Source organism: Centroberyx gerrardi, chromosome 7 (assembly GCF_048128805.1).
Source record: "Centroberyx gerrardi isolate f3 chromosome 7, fCenGer3.hap1.cur.20231027, whole genome shotgun sequence".
Taxonomy (NCBI): Eukaryota; Metazoa; Chordata; class Actinopteri; order Beryciformes; family Berycidae; genus Centroberyx; species Centroberyx gerrardi.
Window position 1 is genome coordinate 2,545,161 of NC_136003.1, and position 16,646 is coordinate 2,561,806.

Consider the following 16,646-nt stretch of genomic DNA (forward strand, 5'->3'; position numbering starts at 1 on the left):
GTCTGGCTGCATTTGTTATTCACGCAGGGGTGCTCGGGCTTGACATAGGTGGCGTAGGCAGAGTTAGCCACTAAAATCAAGTGCTATGCCAGTACAAGACACACCCCCTGAGGGTCAGTACAATACACGCCCCCTGAGGCTATATCAGTACAATACACGCCCCCTTGATGCTATGTCAGTACAAGACACGCCCCCTTGATGCTGCATCCATCTCCAAGGCCCAATCCAAATGTCTGGACTGCAGACTCGCAGACTGAGCCCTCGTGGACTATGGTTTTACGTATGCTGATGTTGACTGAAGTGCTCAGCGTAACTACGTGAGTTCGCAAGGGCTCAGGGGTGCAGGACTGCATACAAGGGGCGAATGGGACAGGACTTCTCCCCTCGCTCGTTGCCGTGGATACCACCGACGCGAAATAAATCGATCACTGAAGGGTGCAGAGCAGAGAAGTCCATTAGCCGTTACAGGCTGATTACAGTCAATGCTAGCTGAATATACTTTATCATATCAGTAGATATGACTTACACAGGAAAACCCTCTTTGGCTGTTTTTCCGTCATGTTTGACATCTGCCTTTGTTTGTGTCAGCTGACGTATTACATCTGTCGTACAATGAACGATGGGAAATATTGCCAGAGAAGTCTGCAAGGTAGCAGACTCGCTGGAAGTCTGCATGGACCGCCCCAAAAGTCCGCATGAGAGACCTTACAGACTTGATAAATTTTGACAGTGGACAGCCCTAAACCCTCCTGGACTTCACGGCCATAAAGTCTGCAAGTCCGCCGAAGTCCGGACATTTGGATTCAGCCCAAGTAGGTCTATGTGCAGCCTACAGACTCCCTATAAGACACACCCCGAAAGGGTACTCAGTACAAGACACGCCCCCTTGATGCTACATCAGTACAAGACACGCCCCCCACAGTCTACTCAGTACTTCACTCAGTACTACTTTGATGTTGCATCCATCTCCAAGTAGGTCTATCTGCAGCCTGCAGACTCCCTATAAGACACGCCCCCCACAGGCTACGTCTGTATAAGACACACTCCCTTGATGCTATATCAGTACAAGACACGCCCCCTGAGGCTATGGTGGCCGAAATGGGTCATTGGTATCCAAGAGTGGTATTTTGCAGAGATAGCCTAACACAGGTGAAAAACAAACTACCATAGTATTTCCTATGAAAATGATTTAACTTTGTTATTTACCAGTCTTTATCACATTATTTTTAAAAAAAAAGTTAATCAATAAAGCATTTCTGTGGTGTAGTAGGCTGGTGTAGTCTAGGCTGAAGAATATGGTTATTACCAAGTGGCAAATGAAAAATCACTCTATGAGGGAGTCAAAGGACAAAATAAATTTAGTAGGCTAATCATAACAAGTTTATGTTTAAAAAGTGTAGCCTATGTCTGATTAATTAGCTTGCCAACCACATAGCATAGCATCACAGTCAATTGATTGCTACTTTGGTATGTTAAGTTGCGTACCAAATAGCATAGAAGCTATTAATATCAGTTTATAATCCTAGAATAGGCTACATCTGGTATTTATAGGGAACCTGCTCCTTATTATTTCATAAGCAAGGCTCATGTAGACTTCATATATGAACTCTAAATCAAGAAATAAGTGCTTGGTAGTGCTTGTTGAAGTGATAGTGCTTGATTAATTGGGCAGTGAAAGTGCTTGTGGACTGGGCCGACACCGCAACTTCCTTGTACCCTTGAAGCCAGCACTGGAGCTTCACTTCACGTCACATTATCATGTGCCGAATGAAGCTTCGGACATCATTGATATTGATGTTTATGGCAAAACTAATCAAGCCTCAATACACTGCTTCTAAGTACACTGCATTGTTTTTTTTGACACATGCTTCAGAGCTTCGGTATCAAGGGTAACATCACTAGCAGCAACCCAACCTGAACCTGTTTGCAGCTATGGATTTGCTTTTAATTTCTATCGTGTTCTATGATTGTAACATATTCATAATTTTTAGGTGATCAGTGTTCCAATTGCAGCAGTAGCATTGGGAAGGGTGAGAAGTTAGAACCACGTTGAGGTATGATGCTCTTATTGGATATTGCTGTAAAATATTGTTTGATTGGAGGCAAGTGATTCAACCTTGTGTCATCTTTAGGACGTGCTACCTATTGTGCTTGCCTTGCGGTGTGTGACTGTTCAAATGCGGTGCATAAAAGGTGAATATAACATTGTTAGCGGTATTTGTAGGGGAGTGGTCTCCCTGAAGTATTGCACTACAGGAAATGAACGATTTGGTCTGGAGGTAAATGTCGAATTTCATTTCAAAGTCTTGTTGTGGCTGAGGCTGCCAGCCGCTGTTTGTATATGTAATATTGTAATCAGGTTGATGCAATAACATTGCTTTTTGTAGTTTTTTTTTACTGTCTTACATCCCCTCTAAAGCTTTTTGGTTGGTTTCAGGCCCATTACCGGAGAGAAATCATTCTCTGCTGGTCCACTGGTGTGGGTAGGAGATAGCATTGGTGTTTAGTTTAATTCACACTTGGGTTCAGGTGTGGTTGTTCACTGCTGGTAAGTATTAATTATCACACATTGAATCACTATAAATCCACTTGTTTGGTGTACAATCACCAATGCATGTGGATTGTTGTGCAGTGCACCGAGTTCTGTTCAAAGTGTAGTTCATACTCACACTGAACTACCCCCACTGGTGGACACTGAATATTTATTTGTGGACTGTGAAAAAAATCTTAGCATGCAAATGAAATGGCATACAGTTTGTTTGCTGTTGTTGTTTTATGAGCATGTTCTGGTATAAATAAATGACAAAATATAAAAAACTTCCAGGAAGGTGGGAGGAATAGCCTATATCTTTGTGGATGAGCCTCATTTTCTATCAGCTGAATGGTGCAATTTCATCTTTTTTTTTTCCTCTCCAACTTTTGAGAGAATTATGGGGTCCATTATGCCCTATTTTGACTAACATTTCTCGCCCTGTCTTTGAGACAGAATAACCCTTTTTCTGTGTGGAGATGTTGAAACTGCTCGGTTTTGTAACAGACAGATGTAAGATTTAGAAAAATCTATCTCAAATGAGCAAGAAGATATGGACAGAAATGCGATAAGTGTAACAATCATCCCCGGTCTCCCCTACAACATTGCAAAGAGAATAACAAAATGATCTCATACGACCATAAGGTCTGTTTTTATTCAGAAATGACCAAAACACAACAAACATTTCCCACCACCACGAGTAATTACAGACAACATTATACAAAAAATGAATGAGATCTGATTAAAGATTGATAGACAAGGCAGTTGATATAATATGATATGAAAAGTCAACATGAGATATCATGAATGACGAGGACATTTCCTTTCTTTTTTTCCCCCACAAACATAAACCCATGCTGCCAAATCCTTGGCACAACCCCCCCCAATCCTGTCCAGTGTCACCTTGGTATAAAGACACTGGTACAAGGATTGGGAGTGACCAGACCAAGAGGGAGGCATGAAGGAGGGAAGGAGCACACAGTAACAATTCTCAAGACAATAAGTCACAATACTCACAATACCAGTAATCCCTTAAAATAACCTTACATTTTCATTAATTTACATGAATTCACCCCTTAATTCATGCAAAATCCCCTTAAAATTAATTAAACCTCCGTAAACACCCCTTTAATCTTGACTCCTTACTTTTTAATTTAATGAAAAACATTAACTTTTCCATTAATTTCCACTTAATAACCCTGTAAACCATGCACAAAAGGCATGAAAAATCCTTTAATTACTAGTGTCTCTGTGAATCAACCCATGAATAAATCCCATGATACTAACCTTACTTTTTTAAAGCTATGTTATTTTTAATGCATAATTAATGTTTATGTAATGGAGAAATTAAGGACATTTCAGGGATAAAATGAAGGGGTTTGGTTAACACAGAAAATAACTTTTGAAACTTGCAGCTGCCGTTAAAAATTCAAATAGCACGCTATTGCCCAAATTTTAGCAGAACTTTATTTCTGTATATGAACAATAAAACCCAAGACATGAAACAAATTGACCAAATAAAATTCCAATATGTGTAATTTCAGAAGTCTCATAGCAAACACTTTTCAGTTCTCTCCTGCATTGGCGCTTGCATGCTTACCTGCTGCGACACAAAGCCACTTCCTCCATCCGCATCTAGTCGACTGCTCTCTCAAACACTCATCCCTCTTTATTTTTACACGTCTGCACTCCTGATCTTCCTGCCTGCTGCCCTCTGCCCTGTCTTGCACCCCTGTCCCTCTCTCCATGTCGCGGTCCCTCTATCTATCTACCCTGTCCTGCCCCCACCCCATCCCACCCCCCAACAAAATCACTGTTCCTCAGAGCCGGGGCCAATGGGGAGCCAGGCAGCAGGGCGAGGCACTTCCTCTGTGACAGGAAACAAACAACAGACACCCAGAGACCACAGATAGGAGGAGGGGGGGGGTGGGTGGGTAGATGAGAAAGGGAGAGATAAAGAGAGGCAGATGTTTGATGGCTCTAAAAACTTTCTAGAGGTCAGGCAAAGGTCAATGTTAAAATGCCACTAAATAGCAGTCCTGCTACTGTGTTAGCTGGTGACTTCTAAAGTAAAATGGATTAATAATCATATAAATAAATGTCTGTTTTGCTACTCTCCGTCTGATTGATACAACGCAATGGCGGTATAGCCAGTTCATGAAAGCTTTTCCATTTGCTGTTCTAAACACCCGGTGTCTGGTAGCTCTACAGAAATTCAAACTTCATCAACAAAAAAATCCAAGGAAAAAGATTAAGTCACAGTACTGGACACACTGTTTGATTGACAGTGCAGTGCAGAAAAACCACAGCAATGAGCGCTGAGCACCAAAGATGGAAACACTTTACCACTTTAAATTCTCTGTTAATCTATGTTTGTGTTATTGTCTATTGATATAGAATAAGTCAGTCAGACACACAGGAAGACACACACATGCAAACACGCGCGCGCGCACACACACACACACACACACACACAGAGCTGCTGTGGAGCCAGACACGACCCTCCAGGTATTACCTCCACCTCTGATGGATGGCTGGCTAAGATAGTGAGTCAATATTCTCAGTGACACTGAAGTTGTTTCATCTGGTGACTCGGCCCATATAGACATTCCCTCTCTGGAACATAGCAATTATTTGGACCCAGAGTCATCTGCTGAGCGACTATCAGTTATGCACGTTCTAAAAGAAACTTATGGAAAGAAAGAAAGAAAGAAAGAAAGAAAGAAAGAAAGAAAGAAAGAAAGAAAGAATACACTGAATTGGACTTTATGCCAGTAAAGCTCATTGAATTGAAATTAATTCAGCTGAATTGAATTGAACTGAATTGAGTTGAGTTGAGTTGAGTTGAGTTGAGTTGAGTTGAGTTGAGTTGAGTTGAGTTGAGTTGAGTTGAGTTGAGTTGAGTTGAGTTGAACTGATTTGAGTGGAGTTTAATTGAATTGAATTGAATTGAATTGAATTGAATTGAATTGGAGAAGGAAAGAAGGAGCAGCAGACTGCAGGATGGGAAATGATGGCCTGGTAAGAGGGCAGGGTGCAGATAGAATGATAGTCACAGGCTTGTGTTGAAAGTTGGTAGATAAACAACATGAAGTGCTTATGATAAGAGCTGGGTGGGGGGGCTGGTCTATGGGGGATAGCTGTTAATGAAGGAGGAGGTCTAGTCCTGCACATCATCTGCTGTAGCATCCTCTACCACTCTCACCACATCATTAACTCCAGACTTCATTAGCTGCCCTCGCCATAGGAACCCAACAACTGGAATATATGACCTTATATGGTCAGGACTGGGACTGCTTGTGTGAACTGAGAGGTCAAGAGTGTGTTCATGTGCCTGTTGTGTTTATGTGTGCGCATGTGTCCAGTACAATACAAGAAGACATGACTCTTTCCTTTCCTGATTATGCTTACCACAATTTTTTTTTTTGATGCTTGAAATGTTGGTTGAGACTGTTGGGACTCTAAGGAATTCCTTCCCGTCATTTTCTTTACCAAACATTCTCCATCCTGCAAGAAAATCTCCAAAATCATCCTACAGTAAGCTTAGTTATGTTCGCAAAATTTTCTTGGCTTATAAGGACCAGTTTGTTATGTCCTTATTTTTTATAAATGTGTAAAAAGAACTGTCTTTATGTCTATGTGTGATATTTTCTCTCTCCTTACAGCTGTATAAAATGTTGTAAATATTGGATATATATATCTTCTATAGGACCCTGCCGTGTCAGATTTCATGTGTGCCTGTTAGTCAGAGCTTTATTTGCTGTGGGTGTGGTGATCTAGTGACAGGAAATCCACAGTCACATAGGCAGGAAATGCTGCTGTTCAGACAGAGAGTGAGAAACAAACAAGAGATCCAAAGGCAGGCAAACTGCAGCACTGAAAACGCTTTGCATTCAAAGCAGCAGTTTGTCATTTGCAGCCTTATTGTGTGAGAATTACATTTTCTGTTTCAAACTGGTTATACCACATTTCCTTACATGAAAACATGTTCCCAGCATCAAAATTACCAATTCATTGCATGAGTAATACAATTTTGGGGAATAAAAAAGTATTTTCTTTTTAATCTTTGTAAAATCCTATTGAAATAGAACAAATGGGACCACAATATTGGTGAAAGGTCACCTCAATGACAGCAAATTCATATATTTTGTTTTTAATTCTGGTTCATACAGCTTCACAAAGGGTAAATACACAAAAATATTTATCATCTAATGACACACGCACAAGCACTCTTACACACAGAAATGTCACAGTGCACTCACGTTCATTCAGTCACTCGTAATTCACAGTACTAACTGACCGGGTGAAATAGAGGCATTTAAGGGGGAGGGGGGGGGATTTCAGATTGAAAAAATCAACAGTGGCACAGACATAACAAAAATAAGTCATCACAGTATGACTATGCTATCTTTCACTAGTTTTCTCATCATTTGATTGTCTTTGTATTGATTGTCTTCTAGTTTGTTTTCTCTTCAGCTGTGCATGGTTGACAGTGTAAATCATTGCTTGGCTGTCATTGTGCAGATGAAGTCCATGCTTGATTCTGATTTGTGCATCCACTTTGCTGCTTGATTGTCATTGGCTACCTTGCCCAGTGCTTGATTGTCATTAGCAACAGTATAAAATCTCATGCACAAAAGTCATATGAAATATTATGCGTTAAGACGTTTGTCGTTTTCTTGGTGGGTGTAAAACAAATTACAAGACATCTTTCAGTACTGCAAAAACCTGTCTCCTTTTATATTATTTCACTTTGGGTTTGGTGACAGTATGATTGAAGTTATAAAGGAGAGGGAGAGCAAATGATCAAAAAATGAGGCCAAAATATCAAAGCTATGGTTTGAATTACTACAATTAATGCAGTTGGTTTATGGTAGCGCATTGTCCATGTATCCCAGTTTATCATCGTTTTCCAGAAGTATGCACTTGTCCATGGGTCTTTCTCAGTTCTTGTGCGTTCTTGTGTCCTCCATGAAGTGTTTGACATGATATCTAACGGCCAAAGTATGATTCCAAAGGTAATTATCAAATCCATGAATGCCAAGTCAATACTTGGTCAAGTTGTCTTGGAGAAAATCGACATCTTTACAATTTGAGATGGGCTGAAGAACAGAGAACATCTTTTGATCGTTACTAGCTGTTCCCAGCTCAAACACAGCCGGCAGTGGGAATCCATTCACATTGATTGTCATTTGTAGCTCCAAGCATTAACACTTATGGCAGGCTATTTTCACATCTGACTGATGGTTATTTCATTGTTTGCGGGGCTAGTTAAATTGAAGGAAATTCAGCTATACCCAAAACTTATTTTGCCAGAATTATTATTGGTGAAGAAATGTAGCAGACTAAATTTCCAAATAGAAGCTGGTTGAAATTGCAGATGAATCTGTTTCTCTACTGTATTGTATGCGCCTGTCCTCTCTCCAGTTGCTCACATCAGTGATTTATTGAGTATGTCAATTTGGGTTGCCGTTATTTTGCTGTGTTGCCATGTTTGATTACCCTTTCTGATGAGATTGTTGAGTTTATGTGGTATTGTGGCTAGGATCATCCATGACGCTGTTGATCAGTGCCGTGATAGCTGCTACACATCAGCCTACAGGACATTGTCTACATGGGTGGTCCTCTCTGTTGTGATAGGGTAAACAGGCTCAGTGGTCTGGGTGAGTTAATGGCATCTCTGTTCCATGCTGTGGGCAGAAATGTAATCTACTGAATAAGCATGACAACTTTTATTGAAGTCTGGTCCAGTAATGGCCCAAGTCCTGATCAGCTCCCGGTACTTGTGCTGCTACCGATGCACCGGAAGATAGATAACCTGAGCGAGAGAGAGAGAGAGAGAGAGAGAGAGAGAGAGAGAGAGAGAGAGAGAGAGAGAAAGAAAGGAAGAAATGTTTTTTAAGGCCAATTGGGCGGTTTTTTTTTTGCAAAAAAAAAAAAGCAACAAAACTGGTAGGGTAGCTTCAGGAGAACCTACCAATCAGGGAGCACATTAAATGTGTTGCATTTAATATGCACAGGAATACGTAAAACTAAACTTATTCAATAAAGAATTTAACCAAATATGTGTTTTCCTAACTGAACTGTAAATGTCTCCATCATCCACAAAAATAGGCTCATGTAATCCCAACCAGTTACATGCACATGTGTAGATCAAACACACACTCACACACACACACACACACACACACACGCGCGCACACACACACACACACACACACACACACATCAGGAGAAGAGACTCACCTGTGCTGGTGTTGGCAGAGTGAGGGGAGGGATAAGGGGGGGAATCGAACTTGCGGGACAGAGAGGAAAGGGTGGAGGGGGAGGGAGGGAGCATGCAGGAATAGGAGGAAGAAGAAGAAGACTGGGAGGACAAAGAGTAGACAGAGTTAGGGGAAAAGGAGACAGGAGAAACTGTTGTTAGAAAAGGTGTGAGAATATCAGAATTCAGACAACTAGACTTCCAGTCTGGAGATGTCTCCTGGATCAAACTCTGGGAAGCAAGTCACACTGACATACTATGGGCATAGTAGTATAGTAGTAGGGATGGGAATTGTTTAATAATATTACCATTTAAACTACAGTTATGTAATGACTACCTGACTACTCTAAAAAAAAAAGAGGCTTAACTGTAATTTGAGATCTATTTCGTTGTGTTTATTCACACACACACACAAACATTTATATACACTCAAATACTGCTAATCTAAATTTCGATTAAAACGTGTTTCCCATTTAGAACACTGAATGTAGGCCTATACACTCAATTCACAAAAATACATGGAAACTGACTAAAACCTTATAGTCTTGTAACATATATCTCATTAATAATGATGAGTAAACACTGCAAAATATTAGCTCAATTTAAAAATGAAAAATGCGTTTTAAATAAAATGTAAATGATGCCCCAATTTATTGAAATCAACATTGCATTACACAAATGTTCAGCTGAAGCAGTACCTTAGTAAAAGTAGGACCGTCTGATCAAATCATACCGATTTAGCCTCCACAGTTTTCCATTTAATTTACTAAATATTAAAAATATCTAAATACATCAGACTTTCAAGTCATACTTTTGGATCCCAGTCCTGTATTGTTTTGTACAATATAACAATACAAGATCATATATGTCCAAAACACCAAAAACCTCACGACACCACAACAGTTTCTTCCCCATGGCAGAGGGGCTTACAAACAATCTTTGTCTTTCACTGACTCTGGACTGAATCTCTGAGCACAATTCCATACTAATTGTACATCTGTAAATACATATTTGTATCTATCATATTTGTATTTCCTGTATAGTGACACTATTTATTCATATTTGGTACTTGGGTCAGACACTAAATGCAACTTACTACAGAGCCCTTGTTAAAAGCCCCTCAATAACTCACTTAACACACTTATTGTACTGTATATATTTTCAGGAATCTCTTCTTGCTTTTCTTCTTTGTCTCTGACATTTGATATTTAAATTCTATTTGTAAAGCTTGATTGCTGCTCGCTGTTTAAATGCTTGTATATTGCACTGAAACAACCTCACCAAGTCAAATTCCTAGTGTGTGAAAATGTACCTGGCGAAAATAAATCTGATTCTGATTCTGATCTGATACAATGGTATCTCTTGACCATGACTTCGACCACAATCCCATCCTGCTACCCCCCTCCTTGCATGGAATGAGAGATGAAAAAATAATATTTCTTCTACAGAATTATATTAGTATGTTTCTAATAAAAGTTGGCAATATGCCAAAACCTGTGAGAGAGAAGGGGTGCATACAATACTTGGCGGGTTAAGAAGCAAGTTCTGGATGACAGCAAAGTTTACATTTTGGCCAGTAACTGTTAAACCTAAGGCCTAGAATCAAAAATTGTTTTCTTCAGATTCAGTGGCTCAACACAAATCCATTGCACATATTGTTTTTTTCATTTCAGTTGTGACAGTTTTCTGCCGTTTTGAATTATATACAACACCTATTTTTTGCTCTTTCTACTTAATCCAATCCAGTTAATCCAATCTCAATTACATTTTTATAGCAGCAGTCCCCCTTGTTAGATATTTTTACTCGCTGGGTCATGCTTAAAGCGAGGTCAATTTTAGTTAATCCGGACCACCCTCTCTCTAAGGAATTCGACCCTCTCCCCTCAGGCCGGAGGTATCGGCCCCCTAGAGTAAAGTGCAACAGATATACATTCTCTTGTATCCCACGTGCATTAAATATGCTTCATTTGCACACAATGTAAATGTTGCACTTTCTACTTCTGCGTTTTGCACACTTAAGCACTTCATTTTGTTTTAAGAACTCTTTGTTGTATGGAATTGTTTGTATTTGTACTGTACTACGTGGCATTGTGTTCTTACTGTTTTATTGTGCCTTGCTGCAAAATGAATTTCCCCTTGTAGGACAATAAAGACCTGAACTGATATGGACTTCCTAGATTACGGCTATTGCCCAGATTTTTGACAATCCAAACCATTTTCCTGTGGTAGAACTGATGTAGAACTTATTTGCCCCATGGGCTTGGACCCCACTAATGGCCGCTATATACAGTATATTTTTTTAACTGCTTTTGTTAATGACTGACTGACAGACTGCTGGACTTTGCTAGCTGTACAGATGTCCCAAATATTGAGTTTTCTAAGATACATTTCCACATTATTAGAACTACATTACACTAGCGGTTACAGGCTTTGAAAATTGAGAACTACATTAAATTGAGAATCAAACTCTAATACCAGACTGGATCGAACACAGCAATTAAATAATGACATTTCATGATGATCCAATATTCATAAAACAATGAATTCAATAAAATATAATTACAGGTGGGCTAATAAAGATTGACGGATAGAATACAGCACCTATTTTCAGTAATTTTTCATTTGTTGAAAAGGTATTCTAGTTAACCTCACCCTTTACATTACTCAGTTCACCCACCAAAAGCTCCAAACTGCCAAATAATGGATATGCATGAACATAAACCTCAAAGTGTTTTGGCGCCATCGTGTGGCAGTAATGTTCAACAACAGCACAAGTGGAATTTGAAAAGAAAAGATCGCTAATATGGAAGTCTATGTGTGACAAAAGTCAGTATGTACCTATTGTAGCCTAGACTGAATGTAGATTGTTGTGTTTATGTCACTCTGTGATTTACTGTGTTTGTTTTGATGTTGTTTTTTAATTCTATATTGTCCTGTTTTTACGCCATTTTGGCCTTGGAAACATTTTGAATCTCAATGGGACTATTTCTTTCCATGATGGAGCCAATGAAGTGGTAAATATGAATCGGAAAGTCAGAATTTAATGCTGTCGTTATTATCTTTATTAAAAACCTTAAAAGGAAGATTTTGTTCTCTGTCATTATTTAGATTCTTCTGCTAGTAATGTGGGTTTAGGTCTACGATACAATATGTATTGGCCCAATGAATGCAAGTAAGCATAGCACAATTGTTTTAGGGTATAACGCATAGACAATGCCAATGACAGATGGTTTACGTTGTGCATTAATTACGACTGGATCTACCCAACAATGACCATGGAAAAGTAGCAGAGCAAAAACGCAAACGTGGGGCTAAAAAATGAAGTGAAAACCCCTGAGGTGTGTGTGTGTGTGTGTGTGTGTGTGTGTGCATACCTGCATATTGGAGAAAACTGAGAGAGAGCTATACCCAGAGAGAGAGGTGTCACTACGGGTGCTGTGTATGGATCCTGAAAAACACACACGCACACCCACACACATCCTTACTGTATAATACCAATGTGATATGATAAACATAATCATCCAAGGGGCAGCCATCAGTATATCATCAGCACCTCTGTGCTACAAGTCCAGTTATTCTTCCAGTTCTTAGTTTGAAGAGCTGTGTACCTGAGGAGTTGCCATGGTGAGAATGATAGACAGTGGGGTTAAAGGAAGTGCTGAGAGGGGTAGGCGTCTGCTGGGAAGAGGAAGTCCCGCCTCCTGACCTCCTCTGATTGCGTAACTTCTCCTCCCTCCTCCATTTAGCTCGTCGATTGGAAAACCATACCTGTTGATCATTCAATTAATCAACTTATCAAACGCAACATAAATCAGAGTCTATAGAATAACTAAATAACTAAAAGAACTGTGTATCACCTACTAAACAGTATTTAGTGGAGAATACACAAAAACTATCCACACATTAATCTCAATACATATTAGTGCCAGCATCTGTAATCAGGTATGCTATGTTCTGCAAGTGGCTAAATTTACAGGTACTTAATAAAATAAATAAATCAAAATAATACTCAAAAGGCAAAATAATTTCAAAAGAATACATGTCCATACAGAAACAATCCCTTCTAAATACAAGCTTTTAGCCCTGTCCATGTCATTATGGTAGTGCGTTGAAGGGGTTCATTTCATTGCACATGTTTCACTTGTAATATCCAAACATGGCCAGTAGGGGGTCGTAAAACACAACGTTAGACACTAATGCCACAGTATTACCTGGATGCGCGCCTCTGGAAGGTCGATCTTAGCTGCCAACCTCTCTCTGGCAAAGACGTCTGGGTAATGTGTCCTCTCAAACTCTGGCAGGTGGAGAGACACTGTTAGAATGAAATGATAATGTATGGTGTGTATGTTTGTGTGTGTGTGTGTGTGTGTGTGTGTGTGTGTGTGTGTAGGTGTGTGTGTTCTTCTATCCTTGTGAGCACCAATTTGAGCTTTAGATCATTGGACTGAGGACATTTTGGCCTCACTTCTTCAAGCGACTAGTTTAGAGTTAGGATTTGGGTTTAGGATTTAAGGTTCTTGTAATCACATATAGAGCCCTGCATGGTCAGGCACCTGTGTACATCTGCGACCTACTCCATCCCTACATTACCAGCAGGTCACTTAGGTCTTCTGACCAGGGCTTACTGATTGTCCCTCGCTCTAGGCTCAAAACAAAAGGTGATTGAGCTTTTGAAATTGTGGCACCTAAACTGTGGAACGCTTGCCTGGGTCCAGACCATTGAATCCGCCCACTCCACCGAGTTGACTGCTTCCGGTCTGGCATCGTGACATGAAACAGTGGTTTCTCTTGGTTGAAAAATGATCGGTCCAATGAGCACCGGGGGGGACTAACGATTAGCCAATCAGCGCCACGGGTGGGACTAATGCCGTTGTCAAGCTGTTGTCAAGCGTTGTCAAGCTGTGCGCCGGAACCAAGGAGGAGTAATAACAACAATGCCGACCGCTGTAGACAAGGTAGACACTGCTATTGAGGCTGTTCTAAATCGATTAAAAGTACCAATTACTTTGAAATCCGAACAGCACTCTGCTTTGAAGGCATTTATTCAAAGGGGAGATGTTTTTTTCGCATCAGTGTCGACTTAAAATGACGTTAGATTCAGGCGGATACGTTGGTCTCTAGTGATTGGTTAGGGAAAATCGAATCCCCCTCCTCCACGGAAATCGGTTAGAGTGGAGGCAATGTCAGACTGAAGATGGAAATGGAGTGTAACGAGTTGACAATTCTGTCTGATATCAGGCAAGTGGAACGCTCTTCCACTGGACTTAAGATCTGCGGTCTCTGTTGACACTTTTAAAAAGCAGCTAAAGACTCATCTGTTCAGACTGGCCTTTGTCTAGCCTCTTGTGTCTGTATTTCTGTGTGTTTTTATGTCCTTTGTTTTTATGTTTTATTGTTTCTTACTATTTGATGGTCTTATTTTAACTATTTTAATCCTGTGAAGCACTTTGTGACTTTGCTCTGTGAAAGGTGCTATATAAATAAACTTTACTTCCTTACTTACTTACTTAAGAATTAGGAGTAGGTTTAGGTTAGGGTAAAGGTAAAGATTAAGTTTAGTTCAGGATTAGGACTTGGATTTAGGGTTAAGATTAGAATTAGGGTTAGGGTTAAGGTTACATATTCAGTATAGCATCAACAAACCACCCATGACAGATAGAGGCTCATGCTTTCTATACCTTTAAAGGGAGTAAATGGACAGTTGACATTTATGGCCACGCTAATCTACACCCACCTCTTTGTCTGGTGTTCTAGATCAGTGGTTCTCAAGGTGGGGTCCAGGGACCGCCAGTGGTCCTTGAGGGAGTTCCGTGGGGTCCCCAGCCAAATGAGGAATAGTTGAATTCATCATAATCAAATGATACTATACATCCCAATTAGAGGATGTAAAACAGTATCTATTCTTTTGTTTTGTTTTTTGCTGTAATGCAGTTTTATAGTAGAGAGAGACGTGAAAGATGAGAGGAGAGCAGGGGTGACATTCAACAATTGTCCCAGGCCAGATTCCAACCCAGGACATCGCAGGGTTAGGTATGCAATTGAGCCACCAGCGTGCCCAACAAACCTTTGGGATCCCCATTAGCTGATGCTTCAATGACTGCTTGTCCACCTGGGGCCCACAAAAAGTCCTGGGGACAAAACTTAATCAAGTGGGTGTCTATTTAGGGGTCCACGGCATGAAAATGTTTGAGAAACCCTGATCTAGAAAATACCCAGCATGCAGAGTTCCTCCGGTTCACTTTCCCTTTTGACGTCATTGCAAATCTAGACAAAATAAATGAATGTCTATCTGTTTTAGGGGTGCTTGACATCAACAGAGCTGCCTTCTTTCTCTCCATGTAAGGAGGCTGAAGCCTGGAGCCTGGACCTCGGGTACAGACCTCTCTCCAGAGCATCAATCTGCTCCTGGCTGAAGCTGGTGCGATTCCTCTGCAGCTTCCTCTTCAGCTGGAGGTGGAGCTGGGACTCATCGACCTCCTCCCTCTGTCTTCGACCTCCTTCCGCTCCCACTATTCCCAACCCCACCTCATCCACAACACAGCCATCTAAGAGAAAGAGGGAAAAATAAAACACTTCCCAGAGATCACTTGATCACTCCAACAGTGTGTCCAGTACTGTGACGCCTTTTTCCTTTGACTTTCTGTTGGTGAAGTATGAGTTTCTTTAGGTGGCGCCCTTTTCTTTGTCTGTTCAGCCATGGTGGCTATCACTGCTCATGCTAACTACTCAGTTCTTCTTCTGTTTCTTCCAAACAAACCTGAAAGGCAGAGGTGGGGACTCGAGTCACATGACTTGGACTTGATTCAGACTCAAGTCACAATTTGAATTGCTTGAGACTTGACTTGATGCATGAAGAGAAGACTTCAGACTTGACTTGGGTTCTGGTGACTTGGGACTTGACTTTGACTTGTACTTAGATGACTTGACTGGTTTCTAAAGTCTTGACAAAAGATCTTAGATTTGAAAACTTAGATTGAGACTTAGATTGAAAGCCCACAACTGTCTAATTAACAAGGTATTGCATTGTTAATTAGAAAGCATTAGTTACAATTAAAAAAAATAAAATCTCACTGCCAGGCTTAGTGTATAAAACAATACAGGTGTTGTCACTGACATATCTTTCTGTTTCTGTTTCTGCGCAAGTAACTGTGATCGCAAAATGCTAACTGGCTAACCAAGGCTAATGGTAATTTCTGTACTGTTAGCATTTTGTGACCCTCAATCAAATCACTTTTTTTTTTACAGAAACAGAAAGTTATGTCAATGACAACACCTGTATTGTGTTATACATTATGTTTAAACACAAAATAAATGATGCTGCGGTGTAGTGTTGCAGCATTGTGGTGGTGTTGCGGCAGTTTGGTGGTGTTGCGGTGCTTTGGTGGTGGTGTTGTGGTTTGGCAGTGTTGCAGTGGTTTGGCAGTGTGTTTCGTACCTGTGCTGTGTGGTGGCAAAGTGCTTGCTTGATGGTACCAGTTGCTGGCTGCTGTCCAGTCTGTACCAGTCTGTAAATTCAGCATGGTGAGTTTCTCACACATGACCTCTAACCCTTATCTCTACACTTCCTGAACACAGCCCAGCCTTTCCTCCAATCAGAGCAAAGACCTAGAAGAGGAGGAGAGAAAAAGACAGAAAGCCAGGTAAGAAAGGGAGAGAGGGAGAAAGGAGACATACAGGGAGGAAGAGAGAGAGAAAAGAGAGGTGGGGGAAATAGAGAGACGAGAAGAAGCACACCCAGAGGATAGATAGGTACCAAGAAATACCAAGAAAATGAATGATACTAAATTTAAAGTGAGGGGAAGTGAGATGGCAATGATAGAGGAAGCAGAAGAGTTGCAGCATGTTTTCAGT

General features: G+C 40.6%; 1 protein-coding gene across 1 annotated transcript; it reads right to left on the reverse strand.

The window, feature by feature from the left end:
• Positions 1 to 333: 333 nt before the first annotated feature.
• Positions 334 to 16,333, reverse strand: pax10 (paired box 10). The gene is made up of 7 exons (XM_071905215.1): positions 16,231 to 16,333; positions 15,176 to 15,340; positions 13,007 to 13,089; positions 12,404 to 12,563; positions 12,170 to 12,243; positions 8,777 to 8,897; positions 334 to 428 (listed from the first exon to the last, which is right to left on the reverse strand). Exons 1-7 carry the CDS (start codon positions 16,331 to 16,333, stop codon positions 334 to 336), a joined length of 801 nt encoding a protein of 266 aa, XP_071761316.1.
• Between the last annotated feature and the right edge of the window lie 313 nt (positions 16,334 to 16,646).

Excerpts from the sequence above, each read along its gene's own strand:
- pax10 (XM_071905215.1), bottom strand. The coding sequence starts at position 16,333 with ATGTGTGAGAAACTCACCATGCTGAATTTACAGACTGGTACAGACTGG. Across the intron at positions 8,898-12,169 it reads CAGTTTTCTCCAATATGCAG|TCTTCTTCTTCTTCCTCCTA; the intron begins GTATGCACACAC and ends TTGTCCTCCCAG. Across the intron at positions 429-8,776 it reads CTCTGCCAACACCAGCACAG|TGATCGATTTATTTCGCGTC; the intron begins GTGAGTCTCTTC and ends TGCACCCTTCAG.